The sequence below is a fragment of the Poecilia latipinna genome, unplaced genomic scaffold (assembly GCF_001443285.1).
Source record: "Poecilia latipinna isolate Pla-1442-1.1 unplaced genomic scaffold, P_latipinna-1.0 Scaffold3482, whole genome shotgun sequence".
In the NCBI taxonomy this organism is placed as follows: domain Eukaryota; kingdom Metazoa; phylum Chordata; class Actinopteri; order Cyprinodontiformes; family Poeciliidae; genus Poecilia; species Poecilia latipinna.
The window spans coordinates 17,634-35,381 of NW_015116098.1; the positions used below are offsets into that span (position 1 = coordinate 17,634).

The following is a 17,748-nucleotide window of genomic DNA, read 5'->3' on the forward strand; positions in this document are numbered from 1 at the left end:
GAGCTGATCGGGTCAGGCAATGACATGGTGGTGGCAGCGTCATGCTGCAGGTTCCACCTCTGAACCATCAGCTGAACAGCTGGAACCCGGCTGACGTCGACCTTTAACCCTTTGGAGGTTTGTTAAAGCCCAACAAGGGGCGGGGCCATCTGCGAGGCCACCGACCCGGAAGAGGAGAATATGTTTCAATTCAGGTTCTGAAGAATTTATTTGAACTTTTGGCTTCCTAACCGCCGCCTCAGAGCTTGTCCCACAACCAGAACCCTGACCTCTGATCTCTGACCCAGAACCCTGACATGAACCCAGGAACAAACCAGACCTCTGTAACCCCACCCTGCTGCTCTGCTTCTAGGACTATGAATGTAAACATGACCGGTTCAGGCAGTCCATCAGAACCCCCTCCTCATCAGAACAGCGCCCCCTGCTGACTCCTTGAAGGCAGAGCGATAAGGCAGACGACGCAGCAGGACGTCCGGACGGCGGGCGGGTCGGTTCCCGGGCCATCAGAGGACGCAGCAGACGCCCAGGGGGACCAGCACCGCCAACAGGAAGTAGACAATTCTGTACAGGTGGAGTGAAGAAAAGGTTGCCATGGTGACAGCCAATGGGAGCGGGAGGCAGGAGACGACAGGCAGCAGTCGGCTGCAAGACAGGAAGGAGGAAGTTTAAAACCTGGAAGTGTCAGATCTGCTGAAGACGAAATAAATCTATAGAATATTTATTTTATCTAATCTTTAAATAAAATTTAGATAAAATAAACACGTGAATGTTGTGGCCTAAGATAGACATAAACCATAAAAAGCAAATTAACTCAAAAATGCTGCAACCACAGGAAATAAAAACAGCAAGATTAAAATCCTGTGAACTCGCTCCACAAAGTGTTAGTCCTCCAGGCCACTAGGTGGAGTCTGGACTCACTAATGTTAGCTGCGTAAATATGCTGCTGTTTAAATATAAAAGACATAAAGTATAATGTATCTTTTCTTCCTTCCTCAAACTTTTCCTCTGGATTTCCCGTCTCTACAGGCTCTGGTCCCCTCGCTCTGCTGCTCGGCTCCCCCTGGTGGTCTGGAGGAATAATGTTTACTGGAGCCAGATTGCAGCGTTTTCCTGTTGCACCTGTTTTTAGTTTTGGTTTTTCTTGGAGTCAGCATCATTCATGTGTTTGCAGGTTGTTTTGGAGCAGACGGTATCGCACTAATAATATTCAGCATAATAATTACATAGCTACTTTGTGAATTTTTGGTAAAATATCAGATTTACTGAGCTGCTGTGTGAAAATAATTTAGCAGCAGATTTTTGAAGGCCACCTGGATCCAGATCCTGTCGACTGTCTCACCTGTTGCTGAGCTGCAGCGTGTTGCAATTGATGAGCAGCAGGGAGACGCAGACCAGAGGCACGGAGTGAAGCCAGCAGGGATCCGGGTCCAGCCGGGTGCAGAACCTGTTCAGAACCAGAAGGCCATGAGACCTGGGCCAGGCGGGCGCTCTGCTCCCTACGGCGCGGCGCGGCGCTACCTCAGGCTGCGGCTCCAGTGGAGCAGCGACGGTGCGCTGAGCACGGCGGGCAGCAGCAGCAGCGTCGCCAGGCTGAGGTGCAGCTGCAGGTCGTCCCTCACTTCCTGCAGGGCGCCCTCTGACAGCAGGCCGCGCTCGCCGGCCTCCGGCACCCCGTTGGCAGCCGGTTTCTGTTTCCGTGGCGCCTGGAGGGATGGAGAGCGGGTTCTGGTTTCAGGCCAAACAGAACCGGGAAGACGAGTTCTGCTGGATCTTACCAGGTTCAACATGTGGCTCAGAGATCGCTCCGTCATCTGCAGCCGGAGAACCTGAAGGCAATACGGACTGAAAGTAAGTACACCCCCTGACTGACAAAACAACCAGCAGATCATTTCATTAGCCGAACCTCCAGCTGGAGCAGCGAAGGAGAGGAAACATAAAACTATTAGAACAAATATGAACGACAAATGAAACGAAGAAATAAAACAAAAAAGAAGAGTGAAGATAAAATCTAAAAAAGAAAATTCTATATAAAAACAATAAAATAAGAAATTTGTTGTGAATATATAATTAAAACATTTTTAAAAAATAGACTGGAAAAAATGAATACAACACAAATTTAAAAAATACATAAAATTAAATAAAGACTGAATAAAACAACAACAATGATTTGGGTCAGAACCGCTGCTGGAGGTTCTACAGGGATGGACCAGGAAGTACCGAGTTTAACAGGTTCTGATCCGGTTAACGACGGCCTGGAATGAGAGTGTGTGTGTGTGTGTGTGTGTGTGTGTGCTTCACCCGGTTCAGGTGCAGCAGGCTGGCGGCGGCGATGGCCAGAGCGCCGCAGGAAGTGGATCCGGCCGCTGCCAGGCAGACGGCCAGGAGGAGGCGGGTCCGGAGCCGCAGCGTCCCGGCGCCTCTGGAGACGGACGGCCTGCGGGGGAACGGCCCGTCGTCAGGGGAGAGTTCAGAGGGAACCGGGTTCTGACCCGAACCGGCGGTTACCTGTGCAGCGGCGCCAGCAGCAGTGAGGCGAGCCGGACCAGCAGGCGCAGCAGAGCGCTGGCCCAGAACGCCACGGTGGCCCCCAGCACGTACAGCAGCGGCGCCAGCAGGTGGCGCCACTCTTCCCCTGACTCCGCCCACTCAGGAAACGCCTCGTCAGGCGGGGTGGGGGGCAGGACGTCCTCCGGGGGGAGGAGGCCCCGACAGCAGCTGGAGAACAACAGAACCGAGACGTGACCCAGAATGACCCAGGGGGCGGGGCCTAGAGGAAGGGGCTCAGGCTCACCTGAGGAGGATGTGCAGCAGGTAAAGAGGAAGGTTGACCTTGTGCAGCTGCAGCGCCCCGCCCACCGCCTCGCTCATGTCTGCTGCTCGGCCCGACGCCAGGATGGAGGACAGCTGCCCCCCGCAGGTCAAGAGCAGCGCTACAGACGTATAGACCGGAACCAGCGGCCCGCAGAACCGCAGGACCTGGAACCGCAGCACAACTCCTGTTGCCTGGCAACGAGAAACCAGCAACTTCTGTCTGGATGAGCAAAAGCTGGACTTACCTGTCCCAGCACCTTGGGGAAGGAGGTTCTGACCGACACCTGGAGGGGAGGAAACATTCTGGATCGATCACTCTGATGTGGGACTCCTCTGACAGCTTATATAACAGTCAGGGTTGCAAACTGCTAATTTGGGATTAGCAATCCAGAGTCACCAGGCTGCAGGCTGAAAGCAAAGCTCAGTGCTGTACCTTGTACTGACAGTTGGGGGCGGTGTGGAGCTGCAGTAGCACACTGGAGCTGTTGTCAGGGCGACTGGTGTGAAGCATCCCTGAGATCTCTGTGACAGATGGCGCGCTGGCAGACAGATCAAACCGGGTCAGAACCAACAGCAGGAAACTGAAAGCAGCTGGAATGAGGAAGAGTCACCTGGCTGTGGTGAAGGAATCCTCCCGGAACCAGGGGACCCGCATCCGATACACACCGGGCAGCCTGTCTGCACACGCGCGCACACACACACACACACACACACACACACACACACACACACTGGGATCATCGCTCCACGTCACAGGAAGTTGATCCATTCATACAGGAAGTGCCTACCTCTGGTTCCTCTGCAGTGACTCACCACGCTGATCCGGAAGGCCTGGTAGACCTAGACACAAAGATGCGTTTGAGGCCTGGAGGCAGCGTAGGAGAAAACAATGCCGCTGTGGAAATGGCTACCTGGTGGAAGTGCAGCAGCTGGATGTTGTGAAGAAGTCCAGAGGAGTTCACTGTGACGTCACTGGCTTGAAAACCTGCAGAACCAGAACCACCAGAATTAATCAGCTTTAATAACAGCTATTAACTCTTTTTATAAAATAATCATTTTGTTTTGCTGTCGATCAGGTTATATTCAAGATTGCCCCATCATTAGTGTAAATGTATCTATGATGCTAATTAGCGACACCAGGCACTTAAGGAATAAAACTGACTTTTATCCTTGTAAACTCATTATATTATTGGTGCTGCTGTTGCTCCAACAAGACTTAGTTAAAATGTGTTTTTGAGCAGCTGTTGCTTTTGACTGAGTTTCAGTCTCACCGAAGGACAGGACATGAGGCACAGAGACGGGCCGGGTCAGAGATTCTTCTCTCTGCCACTCACACTCCACCGTGAACTGAAGGAAGAAACACTTGTTGTTAAAAGAGCCTCAGACCAGGTCAGAACCGCCAGTGACCCGGTTCGGGGGAAGGATGACCTGACCTGTTTGCTGTTGAGGTTGGAGGCAGAAACGACCAGATGAGTGAAAGAGGACAAGTCGGCCAGACTCAGAACCAGAACCTGAGGGAGGAGACAGGTTCTCATTACAACCCGAGCAGAACCGGGCCAAACCGTGCCGGTTCTGCTCAGGTCACCTTATAAGCTGGCAGCAGCTCAGTTCCCATGGACAGGTCCACGGCGTGGCCGCTGAGGACAGAGACAGAGACAGGCTGCTCATCCCACACACCAGAGCGGCTCAAATGTCTCAATAATTCAAGATGGCGGTGTTTACCAGGAGGAGGCGTTGCCATGGAGACAGCCGAAAACCCAGCTGCTCATCTCCTGTTGGACAACAACCACACATTTTACCAATGATTTAAAGGGACAGAAACGCTAAAATCCACCTTGTTTTCACATCACTGAGCAAAGAGAAAACGTTTTTTCACAGGATTTCAACCAAAGTAAAAATAAAATTTTTATGATCAGCAGAGGGAAGCAGTTCAGAAAAGCTGCAGCAGCATTTTGTATTAAAACTGCAGCTGGGAGGAGTTTCCATCAGGATCATCGAGACGAGAGCGTAGAGGAAACGCTCTGGTAGGCGGAGCCAGAAATCCACTGGGTCATTAATCAGCATAAAACAATCAGGCCGCCATCTTGTTTTAAAGCAGGACTGAGCTCTGACTTCAGATCAGCTCCCAAACAGGGGAACTGAAATTAAAGATTGATATGTTTTCAAAAACTGTCATTTGCAATTTCTTTTAAAAAAGAAAATAGAATTAATTTAAATCAGAAATCAGATATGAAAAATCCAGAGCAGCAGAAAATCAACAATTCTGTTCAGGAAAACCATCGAGACGTACCTGGAGATAAACTGGGATCATAAAGTAGGAAGAAAGGCGGGGCCACCCTGTCCAGATGCTCCGCCCACTTTCTGAGACTCCACCCCCAAACACGACAGGAAGTTAATATTTTAATTTGTATTTTTAACAAACTTTTTGGCCCCAGTTTAACTCCAAAAATATGAGCCTGTGGTCACATCAGAACCAGATCAGAAACCCGGTGAGAAGCTGGGATTGGTTCTGAAGGATCTGGTGAAGGAACAGCAGCCAGTAAACTATGGAGCGACAGACCGTCAGTCGAATCGGGTCCGGAAGTGACGAGAAAGCAGAACCAAGACCAGGACCATTTCCTCTGCTGATGACAGAAAGAGCCCACCTATCTGGATGCTGTGGGTCGGCAGAACCTCAGGACGAAGTTCTGGAGTTGTGAGCAGAACCCACCAGGTTGTTGCTGCGGCAGTAGAAATGACTGTAGGCCTTCCGCCGACTGGGCAGAGCAAACAGGAAGTACTTCAGTTGTCCTTCCTGTCAGACAGAGCAGAGTGTCACTCCAGAATCTCAGAACCGCCTGGTGGACCTTCTGTCTGCCCGGAGGAGGTTCTGTTGGTACCTTTGGAGTTCTGTAGGACAGACGTAGAGAGTTCACTTCACTCCAGGCTTCAGGAACATCTGGACAACAAGGGAGCAGAACTCAGATCAGTAACACGGTCAGAACCAGAACCACAATATGCCAATTGACTCGCTGATAAGGAGCCCCCTGCCACTAGACAGCTCCCAGTGCCACTATAGAGCGCCCCCTACCGCTAGACGGCGCCCCCTGCCGCTAGACGGCGCCCCCTGCCGCTAGACGGCACCCCCTGCTGCTAGACGGCGCCCCCTGCCGCTAGACGGCGCTGCCCTCAGATTAAAGATCCGTTCTCTCACCCAGGATGGGGACGGATGTGTCCTTGACGTCTCTCAGTGTCCTGACGGGGTGTCTGATGAAGTGATGGTTCAAGACGCTCCGCCTCCTCTCTGGATCATCTGTGAACTGTTGGACATCGGATCAGCTGTGAGGACACCATGACAACACCTTGACGACAGAGATCTCCATGACAACAAGCAGCTGAGGTGTTCAGACCTGTCTGGTTTGGGCATCGATGAGGTCAAAGAACGCCCTGACCGTGGCGAGGACCAGCTCTTTGCACCTGCAGCAGAGGCAAACAGTGTTTGAGACGCCTGACGTGAGATCCAGGTGAGATCCAGGCGACTTACCAGACGATGGAGAGATGGTCGGTGGAAACCCAGGTCCGGGGAACTGCCGTCACCTGACACAGATCACAAGGCTCAGCAGAGGAAGGCGCAGGGACGGGACAAACTGAACACTACAAACCAGCCGTACCACCAGAGACAGCTTGTTGGGGTCTCCTGGGGGACAGGGCAGGGACGTCAGCCCAGACCGGACCTGGTAGTCACGGTAACCGCCTCCCACGGACAGCACGGTGATGTTCCTGAGCTTGGCTGCCTGATTCACCCACTTCTGCCGCACCGCCGTGTAGAAATCTAGGGAGAGGATTAAAACAGAGTTACCACGGCAACCGGCAACTGGTGCAACGGCGACCGGCTCGGCTCACCCAGCAGGTACGGGTCCAGGGCCAGAACTGGGGCCATATGGGGGGAGGCCTGAGTGATGATGAGGCTGACCAGGTGAGGGTTGAAGCGAGGAAGAGTGAACAGCGCCCGGGCCACCACGCCCCCCATGGAGTGGCCGACCAGCACCACGCTCTGGGGCGGAGTTTTCAGCTGCTGGGGGAACCGGACCTTCACGTCATTTAATACGACTTTATGTGACAAACAGCTGAGCAGAACTTTATTTTCACAATTTATTTAAATTTTATTTTAAATAAGTTTGAAAAATATTTGTATTTATTCTTATTATTTTGTATTTATATTTTATTAATATTAATTTGTCAATTTGTTTTATTTTTAATATTTCATTTTTCTTCTGGCCTCGCTTCCATTAGCAGTTAAATGTGTAGCGCTCTGCAGCATGGATACTTCCTGTTGCTTTGTCACATAAAAGCCGCTGAGGTCAGAAGTCGGACCGGACGGGTCGGTACCAGCCGGTTCTGACCTTGTACAGCCGCAGGATGGCCTTGATGCTCTCGTGCAGGAAGTGGGTCTGCTGGAGCAAACTGCCGCCGTAAAGTGCCACCAGCTCCTCGTTGAAGTCCACGGTGAAGACGTTGAGATGGACGCCGCCCTCCATGTTCTCCGCCTTCCTCAGGGCCACCGAGCCCAGAGAGCGAACTACGTCACATGACGGGGAGAGCCAATCAGAGAGCAGGAAGCCATCCACTCTCTTTACATCGTACCTTTAAACTTGTGTGGGAATTGATGGTTCCCGTTTCCCTCACCTTGCTTGTAGCTGCCGGCATTTCCGGGCAGGAAGAGCACGGGCGCGCCGGTGAGTTTGAGCGCCCGGGTCTCCTGAGCATACAGGCCCTCGCCGTAGAGGTAGAGGCCGTATGCCGGGTAAAGTCTGGCCACGCGTCTGGGCAGAGACACGCGCTGCCAACAAAAACCACAGAGAACGGAAAATTAGAAACGGCAAAATTCAAAAACGTTTCTACGCTGGCATGAAGTCACCTTTAGCAGCCTTACTCTTGCCAACTTAGCAATTGCGTTACTACATTTACCAACTTTTAAACAAAAAAAAAATAGGTGTCAGTCAAAATCGGAATTGGTGTCCAATCGGTGCATCCTTACTGTTGACCATGGTTACCTGAGGTTATCACCAGGTGTGACCAATGAATCAGCCCAATCTATAGCTGATGAAATCATTGATTCGCCCGAAACCACCAATAGATGGAAACACGCCTGATTCACTTTCTTTATTTTATGTGAAACTTTAAAAGCTTGTTACACATTTCCCATGACAGGTGGATGGACCCGCACACCAGGACATGTTTAAAAATAGTCACCCTGCTGTTGCCATCCACTTTGTTGCTATATTTATCAACGTTTCAGACCAAAGTAATCAACCGGTCAGGCTATTTTAAGATCGGTGATCGGCCAGAAACCTGTAATCGGTGCATCGCCTCTTGGCAGCAGCATCACAGCTGGTTGTGTTTCACAGCAGCTCCATGCAGCCATGTTCTGGTTCTGATCTGGTTCTGTTCTGCTCCGACCTGCTCAGGAGTTTTAAGGATGTCTGCTTCCAGAACCCCACTAATCTGATCCCCCACAGGTGAGGTCAGGGTTTCACCTGACAGCGTGATACCTCAGCTGGTCACGTGACACAGCTGTCAGGAAGCGTTACCAGCTCCCTGGACCCCAGCAGAACCCCGGAGGAACCGGCAGGACTCACCCGGTACTCCGGGTACTCAAACATGTAGGTCATGCTGCATCGGTTCTCCTCGAAGCCGGTCAGCAGCTCCCGCAGGCCGACCAGCAGCAGCCCCAGAGCCGCCCCATAAAACGCCGCCGCGGCGGCCCTCATGGCTTCCGTCGAACCGGACTCTCCGAACCTATAGCGGCCTCATCTCCGAGTTCCGGTGCTCATCTGTAGGTCTACTCGGTGAGGGCGTCAACGCCAGTCCAGTAGAACCAGTTCACAACTCAGCCTCACAGGGTACACTCCTTTACAGTCAGCCGGCGAGGAACCGGGCCAAACGGTGGGCGTGGTTTGAGACCAGCTGATAACGTGACCTAAAGCGGGGCTGTTTGGAAATAAAACTGTCCCTTTATAAAACGAGTAACGTAATTAAATCGGTATAACGTGATTTGTGGGAACCAGGAAGTGTTCGGCATTAAATGACGTAAACAAGGTAATTCTGTTAAGAAGAAAACGCTTTTCTCTGAGCAGCTGTCTTGATAACACCTCCCACACCGCCTCGTTGTTATCTGTACCCGAGTTGTCCACCGGCTGACTACGAAGGATGCGCACTCTCAGGGTGTTTGACCAATCAGAGAAACGGAAGTGTGACGATTGACCAATAGCAGATCAGCTACTGAGTGACGATTTCTGCGCGTGAAACGATCAGTTTGATTCAATAATTTCCAATTGAAAACATTATTTATGGTATTAAATAACTTTAATGGGAGGAAGATGGTTTTATCTGATAAACTCTTCCTGCTCTAACCGATGGAAGAACTGGAATAAAAACAGTTGAACCGCCGGGGCCAGTTCCCTGTTCAACTGGTTTCACTGAGATAAATACTAAATCAGTTTCTTGTCATGAAACAGAAACTGTCACTAATTGTTCCCTTGGACCAACTTAAATGTCTTATCTTCCCAGTTTTACTTTAACTATGAATTAAAAGATGTACAGGTTGGCTAAAGCTGTTCACGGTTCAAACTGAACGTTCATCATGTTGAGTCCAGCAGATTGAATCAGAATCTCATCTAATCATGGATCCGTCATCTGAGAGGCGGGTCCATCACAGGACCAACAGACAGGCGCAGAGAGACCAGTTAAACCAGTTAAACCAGTCAGGACGAATCAGGAGAACTTTTAGATGTTAGAACATCTAAAAACATCCGTCTTCCTCCCATTAAAGGACTTTTATTCAGGAAATTATTACTTTATACATCGAATAAAACTCATAGAAATCGTCACTCAGTAGCTGCTCTCCTATTGGTCTATTCTGACAGATTCCAGCTCTCTGACTGGTTGAATCTTTAAGTTCTGATTAAACTGAAATCTGTTGCTCAAAGTTTCTTGAAAATAATAAAAGAAAATGGTGGGATATTATTTTAATGTAGAAACAAAATGGAGGTCCTGATTAGACCAGAACCAGGTCGTAGAATCAAAACTAGTCAGCAGCAGGTTTGGGTCAGAACTCCATGTTCAGCCTTCAGTTTCATGCTAAATCCAGTCAGCGGGTGATGATGTCATCCGCTTGGAACCGAATCCAGATCCAGTCCAGGCGGTTCTGGTTCCATCCCCCTGGGCTCCTGGTGAGGAGCAGCGACCGGACCGGTCCTCGGTACCGGCCCGGCCCGGTCTAGTCCAGGAGACTGGAGTGTTCTATCCGGGTGATGGTCCAGTCTGGAGCGACGCCTTTGGTGAACTCCCTCTGGAACCTGAACCAGAACAACAACAGAACCTTAGCGTCCAGATTGCTCAGCGTGAGGAGCGGTTCTGCTCGGGTTCTGGTACTGACTCGTAGATGGCAGTGAGCAGCCGCTTGGCCTCCATCTCTCTGTCGCCGATGGACACCGTGAACATCCGGGTTCCTTCCATGATGTCGTCAGGGAGACCAACGCTGGTCAGGTACCAGAACCGCATCAGGATGCTGACGAACTTCCTGCCTGCAGCCCGACACGGAGGAACCAGAACCAGAACCAGAGCAGAGAGGTCCGATTAAATGGTTCTGACATCATTAAATAAACTGAACGCTCTGACATCACTGGTTTACTGCCTGGAGAACGAAAGCGGGGTTTTTCTTTCTCACTTCCAGTTCCACCAGCTGGAAGACGGAGGACCCAAAGAATCAGATATTGTTTTTACAGATCCGGGTTTAGACCAGAGGTTTCCAACCTGCGGCTCCCGGGCCACATGTGGCCCTCAGGTCCAAATTTTAACACAAAAACAAAGGCACACAGATAAACAAAAGCAACTGAAAAACGCTGCAACAGCAACAATAAAATGATGCTCCACAGAATAGAAGTCCTCCAGACCACCAGGGGGCGTCTGGAATTGGTAATATTAGCTCCGGAAAAGAGTGAGGTCTTTCTGGTCATCCTGTCTTTACCAACGGTCTGGTCCCTGATAGTCTGGTGATCGGCTCCCCCTGGTGGTCTGGAGGACTTGCACTTAGTGGAGTCAGTTGGCAGCATTTTAAATGTGCCGTTTTAGATTTTTAGCTTCTATTTCCAGCTGTGCATTTCTTTTTCTATTTGTTTCTTCTGTGTTTTGGAGTTTGCACCATCCCTGTGAGCCACCGTAGCTCAGCTCCTGCGCTGTCACTTTAAGAAAATCAAACAAGAGGTTTTAGTTAACGAAGGCTGGTTTTATTATCTCCATGACAGATCTACAGATCAATAATAGAAAGACAACCAATGATACAAGGCTTTGAAAATAATAATTGAAATAATTTTATGTTTTTTAACATCAGACAATGTGCTTTATGTGGGCTATCTCCCTTTATTTAATATTTATGGAATAGTGACTCAGTCTGTAAGTTATTTGGTTTATTTTGTTCTAAAACCTGAAAATATGAATTAATTTTAGTTAATTTTGTTCCCTTTCAAAATAAAATAAATAATTTAGTAATATAATTATAAAACCTTTTTTGCAGCTCTATTAGTATTTCATTTTGTAGCATCAGGGGAAGAAGTGGTTGGAACAAACACAAATCCCATTCGCAATAAATTAGTTCTTTAAAAATAAATAATCTAAACACTTAAAAAGGACAAAATATTTGTTAAATTAATTTGTACCTTTCAAAATAAATAAATAAAAAATAGTTTGTAGGTTTTCACAGTTTGTAAGAAATCATTTGTGCTTTTTAATTAATAAATGAATAAAAAGCCCTGTTAGGAATAAATGTGCTGTTTTCAGTGTTTGTGCCGCCGGCTCTGAGCTCACCGTCGTCGTCGTAGAAGATCCCCACGTCTCCCGGCATCGTGTACATCACGTCCTCCGGCTCGGCACACAGAGCTCTCTGGTAGCTGCACGGCAAAGAGCCGCACTTCTGCTCCAGCTTCCCAATCAGCTGCAGGACAGAGGAGGAAGACATGATGAAGATGCTGCTGTTCCTGACCCACTGAGATCATCATCATCTTCATACTCACATCTTTAGCGACGAGGCCCTCCAGAGCCTCAAACTGACACCGAGACAAAAGTCTGGAGACGTGGGAGAAAGCCTGGAGGACAGAGGACAGAGTCCAAATCACTGGAGGACAGAACCAAGATGGTCCATCCACCAGCATCCACAGAGATGCTGGTGGATGTTGGATGGATGTGACAGTGCACATTAATGAACTTATAACATTGTTGAAAATCTACCAGATTTATCAAAGTGATAATAATTATTTCATTCATAAAATTAAAAACAAAACCAATACATAAAGTCGGAGTTTTATATCAAATGCTATGTAAATTATTACATTATTATTATTTTCATAATAAAAATGAAAATAATAATGAATTGATGAACGGAACCAGTGTGAACCGAACAGAATCCAGGTCTGGTCTCCGGGTTTGAACCGAACCTGCTTCGCTCCCTCTGTGAACTCCTCGATGCTGAACTCTTTGTCAAAGTAGGTTCTGATCAGGAAGTAGTAGATCCGGGTCCGGAACCAGATGAACGGGTTCGGGATGCCGACCACCACCACTTTCGGCTTCGGGTGGTGCTGATCCCGCTCCGAGCTGTAGGTCCGTCTGGCCGGGAGGTTACCTGCCCGGACCAGACAGCACCGCTGACTCCTACCCAGATTCTGGTTTAAAACGAACCGAGCCAGAGTGAAGGATGAAGGCAGCCGAGGATAACATCTGAACAGGAGGGACACCATCTTTACCGTCCGCTTTGCTGCTGGCTCCGGTCCGAAACTAGTTGTTCAGACAGAAAATCCCAGCAGAAATAATATCCGAGACCCAGCTTGACGTTCATACACAATAAACAAATTTATTAAAATAACTTCTTATTTTTTTTTATTTTTTTTATTTTATTTTTTTACATATATGTATGTATATATATTTATCTGATTCTTTCTCCATGTGGGGAACGATAACAAAGTAACACCAGCGGAAGCCTTGATCCCGCAACTTCCGTGAATAGATAGAGTCCTAAATTACTTTAAATGGAGGTCCAGGAAAGAGTAGCGGTTCCGATTTTCACTGAAGTGGACCGGGACGTGTTTCTGAACGAGGTTTATCCCGGGGTAAGAAGGAACGGCTCCGTTCAGGCGCTCCTCGCGGCTCCAGATAACACGAGGACCGGTTTCAGTGTTACACCTGAGTTTTACGAGTCACCGCAGAAACATCTACTGGAGTACTAACTGATCTGATTTAATTTAAAAAAATATGACATGACTGACAGAAAATATAAAGTTATTAGCAAAATTGGATGCTTTAAAGACTAAAATTATAATAAAATATTTTTAAAATAAAACTCATGAAGTAGGTAATGTAAAAATATGTCAGAACGGACGAAATGATTCAAAAGGCTTTCAACAAATCGTGCCTGGTGCATTTTTAATTGTTCATCATTCAGTTTAGTTTCTCACGGTGGGCAGAAACTACTCAAGTAAGAATAGTGATACTTCATGATAATATCTTCAGCTGTTTGACTAAAACTGGACTCTAGAATACATGATGAGTCCAGATCATGATTCATCCACCACCATGCTTGAGAGTTGGTTTGATATGGATGAACTTGATGCGCCTTGTTGGCTCCGATTGGTGTGACGTGTCGCTGTCCTCCAGCGCAGCCCGGCGATCCTGCGGGGCGTGGATCTGGGCCCGTGTGTGGACAGGTGGACAGTTGAATACCTGGCTTTGAAAGGAGGTCAGAGGGAGGTGAAGATCCACGTCTCCTCCGTACCTCAGATGGATTTTCTTCATAAAAACTTCATCTACAGGTGAGCTCCAACATCCAGAGCTTCAGCTGTGATGGAGGAGCCGACCTCTAACCGTCTTGACGTTTTATCACCAGGACTCTGCCGTTTGATGAGTTCGTCAAGAGAGCAGCTGAGACCAAACACTCCGACTTCTTCCTGGCTGAGGTAGGATCGGATCAGCTGGATTTACTGCTGATCGTTTTCCTTCACTGGGGTAAACTCCTGACTTTGGTTTCAGGAGGAGAGCTACTATCTCCGCTCGCTGGGAGAGGACGTCCGGAAGGTAAAAGACTGAAACGACCTAAAGAAAACCTGAGTGTGGAGTTTTCAGTCTGGCTGCCTTTGGGAGGAGGATGATGAGGATGAGGATGATGAGGATGAGACATGAATGATTGGACAGCGTGTCTTCGTAGGCATTTCACACCTGATTGGAAAATGTCATTAAAAAAAGAGAAAATGTGAATTCAGCGTTTCCATCAGATGTTGACGCTCCGCATGGCTGCAGTAAACAGGAAGTAGACGTTGCTCACTACTTTGGACCAAAAGTCTAAAACAATAGAGAACGACTCAGTTTGGTGGCTCTGGTAAGGCATGGAAAAGTTCTCTACATCAGAACTTATTCTGCAAACCGTTTTCTATCTCCCTGTTAGAATGTTAAAGATTTTCTAGAAAAGTTTTAAAAAAAAAGCGAGTGTAAAAATGTTTTTATGAAACATGAATTTATTTATAATTTTGCCATTTCCTAATGCGATTCTTCACTATCGCACACGGCTGATCGAACATCGTCTGCAGCTTTACTTTCCATCAGTTTTAGTCTGTTAGAGCTGCAAGCGCTACATGTAGCATTGATTTTAGGTCCACTCTTACTCATGCTTCTTCCTGTTGATGTGAGGAGCGGCCATGTTGAAACTCAAAGTAAAACAGTGGAAGTCGGACTTCCCACTGGGAAACTGGGAGAAACTCCGACTGGCCCGACTTGTAAGGCCGACTTAGCGATTCAATATGGCCGCTCCTCGCATCGACAGCAGGAAGCTGAGGTGGAAACATGTTTATTTTAGAAGACATGAGTCTAAAATCATTGCCACATGCAGCGTCTGCAGCTCCAAACTGAACAGATTAAAGCTGGCGTTTGCTGATGGAAAGGAAATTTAACTTGATGTTTGGAAGCAGAAATGCGAACAGCAGCTGCTGGCGTCGCCATGTTGGAAACCTGATCACTGACTGTTGGTTCAGGTCTAACATCGAACCCAGCTCCGAGTTCGCAACGCAACAAAATCCTCAGACAAGTCCGACTTCGTTCCAGATGATTTTTCTGATTCTGGCTCCAAATGGACGCAGCGTAGTTCCTGTTAGGTTCTGAAAGCAGACGCGTCCTTCCGGTGTCACTCAGCTGGGTCAGTTCTGGGTTTCAGATGTTGAGTTTCTGGGTTCTGATGGGCTGCAGGTCCGGTTTTCCTCAGGTTGGTTCTGTCTCTGCAGGAACCCGCTGACCTGAGCAGACAATTCCCGGACCTGGCTGAGGACTTTCACACGCCGCAGTTCTTTGAACCGGACCGGTTCTTCTCCAGTGTTTTCCGGATCAGCTCCTGCGGTCTGCAGCTGTGGACCCACTATGACGTGAGTTCTGGTTGGACCGGGTCTCAGTGGCTTTAATGTCCGGGCCAGCTGTTTTCAGATTGCTCTGTTGTTGAAGGTGATGGACAACCTGCTGGCTCAGGTCACAGGAAGGAAGAGGGTGGCCCTCTACAGGCCCCAGGATGCATTGCACCTCTACCTCAACGGTGAGGACCTATGAAAACCTGAGCCTGATGCATCCATGTTTAAACTCTGAGGTAAACGGGTCGGTGAGGCGTTAAAGTGTCGCTTTGCTGATTCAACCCATCAGGTGACAAATCAGAGGTTCTGGACGTTGATGCTCCTGATCTGAAACGGTTTCCTGAGTTTATAAAAGCCCAGAGATACGACTGCGTTCTGGAGCCTGGAGATCTGCTTTTCATCCCCGGTAGGAAAATCCAGATTTCACAACTTTCAAAGCTCCCAGAAACTCTGGATGAACCCAAACTAACGTCCCATCGTCCTGTCCTCCCCAGCGCTGTGGTTCCATAACACCCTCGCTCTGCACTTTGGAGTCGGCGTTAACGTCTTCTGGCGCCACCTGCCTGCGGAGGCGTACGACAAGAAGGACCCTTACGGCAACAAAGACCCGGTGGCCGCTGCTCGGGCGCTGCAGACTCTGGAGAGGGCGCTGCACACTCTGGACGAGCTTCCGGCGGAGTACCGGGACTTCTACGGCCGGCGGATGGTCCAACGCATCCAGAACCGGACTTATTGCCACAATCCAGACTCAGAAACTACAATACCCAGAAGTCTGTCCCACAAACATGGACGAGTGTATAAAGATCTATGAAGCAACGGAAACAAAGAATATCAGTTATTTCTTTGTATAAACGTTGGTAAAGTTTCACTTCTTGGTTTAATTTATTCAGAATTAATTTTCCTGGAAAAGAGACAAAAATATAAAGAAATAAGAAATTGTTTTACTAATGTCTCTTCTTGAAAGTTCTCTAAATAGCTGTTGAAGATTTAACTGGACCAGAGAATTAAAACATTTTCATCAGATCAATGTCATTTTCTTCGTGTTTTGCATTTTAGGTTGGCTAGAAATCATCACTCCTTAAGATGCTACGTCTGATTAACCTCAGAGTTTACAACCTTTATTTACAAGTAATAAACTGACTAGTATCAAACACTAGAAGACCCTCAGGAAATCAGACACATTTTAATGAAAAACATTACGTTTTTTATGGAAGCCCATTTCCGCCATGAAAGAAAAAATAAAAGACCAACAGGAAGTCATAATTTCGACTTTCTCATAATTATGACTTTGAAAGTCGAAATTATGACTTCCTGTTGGTCTTTTATTTTTTCTTTCATGGCGGAAATGGGCTTCCACAGTTTCTGAGGATTTCTGCCGGTAAAATAAAGAAAATGTTTTTGTTCTTACCTCAATCTGTGGCGCCATCTAGAGTAGAGTCAGAACCGCCTGCTGCAAATGTGACTGCAAGAGGAAATAACTCCCAAAGTTCAGCAGATTTTATGCAATATGTTAGAATATGTTCTCATCTTAACTTGTCTTTGAGTTATTCTGTGTTATGCGTTCATGTTTTCTAATTTACTTTGAAAGGTAAAGCTACAAGTTCTATATCCTGTCACTTTGTTCATGTGCATGTTGTACTGCTGTTGTCCACCAGGGGGCAATGAGAGTGAGTTCTTGTGTAAAGGCAGCACTGTTCTAACAAGAGATATAGAGATGAAGTTAACCGAAGGCTGAACGTTAGCAATAAAGTGAACACAGCTATCTAACGAAAAGAAGTGTGATTCATTTTAAAGATGAGTACTGAACAAGAAAACACAACACAATACAATCTGACTTTTAGTCACTAGTTACTGAAACGCATCAAACATCATGCTAGCATGTTAGCATTAATAGCTAATTTGTCTCACACTAATAATCATTGCTTAAACTTAAAAAAAAAAATAAAAAATCTCTTATTTTTATATAAATGAATCGAGATCCTTTAAATAAAAACACGATATGGAGTCCTGATTATTCTGATGGGAACATCATTCAGATTTTAAAAGCATTTTAGCTAATGCTACCAACATAGAAATCATAACGGTTAATCTGATCTAAACTAAAGCTAAAATGTTAGCTAGTGCTAGTATGCTAGCCAATGTCAACTTTCCAAGGGATTCAGTAACATTTAAAACTTATTTCCACAGTAATAAACATTTCCAATTCAGTTCGTTTGAGTCCCACTTCAGCATGTTTTTTAATATTTTAACAGACCTAATAAAAGTTTCTGCTTCAGTTTCTCCTTCAGCAGAGCAGCTGCACATTCAGCTTTAACATATGGGAAAAGATCACTGCCAATTGTACGTGTTGGAATCTAAATTTGTCACCAAATGTGGATAAATTTAAGATTTGCTTGTGTTCCATGTTTTTCAACTCATACATATGAAGTCAGGTTTTATCTGTGAGAATACAAGTTTAAAAATTACGAATCAAATTACAATTCTGCAATAAAACAAGTCCAAAAATCAGACATTTACATGTTCT

The 17,748-nt window shown here is 47.2% G+C and overlaps 3 protein-coding genes across 6 annotated transcripts; 1 reads left to right on the forward strand and 2 right to left on the reverse strand.

The window, feature by feature from the left end:
• Positions 1–384: 384 nt before the first annotated feature.
• On the reverse strand, positions 385–8,868 carry pgap1 (post-GPI attachment to proteins inositol deacylase 1). 2 transcript variants are annotated; one of them, XM_015023990.1, is made up of 26 exons: positions 8,430–8,868; positions 7,477–7,630; positions 7,194–7,369; positions 6,694–6,862; positions 6,462–6,622; positions 6,335–6,387; positions 6,201–6,267; positions 6,005–6,110; positions 5,691–5,749; positions 5,522–5,605; positions 4,534–4,583; positions 4,397–4,448; positions 4,245–4,322; positions 4,083–4,158; positions 3,723–3,796; positions 3,600–3,651; positions 3,423–3,489; positions 3,245–3,350; positions 3,057–3,095; positions 2,792–2,976; positions 2,506–2,715; positions 2,299–2,434; positions 1,776–1,826; positions 1,519–1,703; positions 1,340–1,444; positions 385–642 (listed from the first exon to the last, which is right to left on the reverse strand). In XM_015023990.1, exons 1-26 carry the CDS (start codon positions 8,559–8,561, stop codon positions 504–506), a joined length of 2,766 nt encoding a protein of 921 aa, XP_014879476.1. In that variant the 5' UTR covers positions 8,562–8,868; the 3' UTR covers positions 385–503. The 2 variants fall into 2 exon arrangements, with proteins under 2 accessions (XP_014879476.1, XP_014879475.1); XM_015023989.1 differs by having other exon boundaries at positions 6,694–6,865.
• Positions 8,869–9,613: 745 nt separating this feature from the next.
• On the reverse strand, positions 9,614–12,692 carry maip1 (matrix AAA peptidase interacting protein 1). 3 transcript variants are annotated; one of them, XM_015023992.1, is made up of 5 exons: positions 12,246–12,688; positions 11,862–11,933; positions 11,656–11,782; positions 10,229–10,376; positions 9,614–10,148 (listed from the first exon to the last, which is right to left on the reverse strand). In XM_015023992.1, exons 1-5 carry the CDS (start codon positions 12,579–12,581, stop codon positions 10,070–10,072), a joined length of 762 nt encoding a protein of 253 aa, XP_014879478.1. In that variant the 5' UTR covers positions 12,582–12,688; the 3' UTR covers positions 9,614–10,069. The 3 variants fall into 3 exon arrangements, with proteins under 3 accessions (XP_014879478.1, XP_014879479.1, XP_014879480.1); XM_015023993.1 differs by having other exon boundaries at positions 12,282–12,581; XM_015023994.1 differs by lacking the exon at positions 9,614–10,148 and having other exon boundaries at positions 10,189–10,376; positions 12,246–12,692.
• A 57-nt stretch (positions 12,693–12,749) lies between these two features.
• On the forward strand, positions 12,750–16,247 carry tyw5 (tRNA-yW synthesizing protein 5). The gene is made up of 8 exons (XM_015023991.1): positions 12,750–12,950; positions 13,495–13,649; positions 13,724–13,793; positions 13,867–13,911; positions 15,108–15,245; positions 15,322–15,409; positions 15,514–15,630; positions 15,719–16,247. The coding sequence occupies exons 1-8, from the start codon at positions 12,870–12,872 to the stop codon at positions 16,033–16,035; spliced, it is 1,011 nt and encodes a 336-aa protein (XP_014879477.1). The 5' UTR covers positions 12,750–12,869; the 3' UTR covers positions 16,036–16,247.
• Positions 16,248–17,748: the final 1,501 nt, after the last annotated feature.

Bases quoted from the DNA above. Each gene is read 5' to 3' on its own strand.
- pgap1 (XM_015023989.1), bottom strand. From the start codon at position 8,561: ATGAGGGCCGCCGCGGCGGCGTTTTATGGGGCGGCTCTGGGGCTGCTG. The intron at 6,111-6,200 runs GTCTGAACACCT...GATGTCCAACAG, and splicing joins TCGATGCCCAAACCAGACAG to TTCACAGATGATCCAGAGAG. The intron at 5,750-6,004 runs GTGAGAGAACGG...CTTGTTGTCCAG, and splicing joins CACATCCGTCCCCATCCTGG to ATGTTCCTGAAGCCTGGAGT.
- maip1 (XM_015023992.1), bottom strand. From the start codon at position 12,581: ATGGTGTCCCTCCTGTTCAGATGTTATCCTCGGCTGCCTTCATCCTTC. The intron at 11,934-12,245 runs TTCGGTTCACAC...TCTGTCCTCCAG, and splicing joins GAGACCAGACCTGGATTCTG to GCTTTCTCCCACGTCTCCAG. The intron at 10,377-11,655 runs GTGAGCTCAGAG...GTCGGGCTGCAG, and splicing joins GATCTTCTACGACGACGACG to GCAGGAAGTTCGTCAGCATC.
- tyw5 (XM_015023991.1), top strand. From the start codon at position 12,870: ATGGAGGTCCAGGAAAGAGTAGCGGTTCCGATTTTCACTGAAGTGGAC. The intron at 12,951-13,494 runs GTAAGAAGGAAC...GCTGTCCTCCAG, and splicing joins TGAACGAGGTTTATCCCGGG to CGCAGCCCGGCGATCCTGCG. The intron at 13,794-13,866 runs GTAGGATCGGAT...CTTTGGTTTCAG, and splicing joins CCGACTTCTTCCTGGCTGAG to GAGGAGAGCTACTATCTCCG.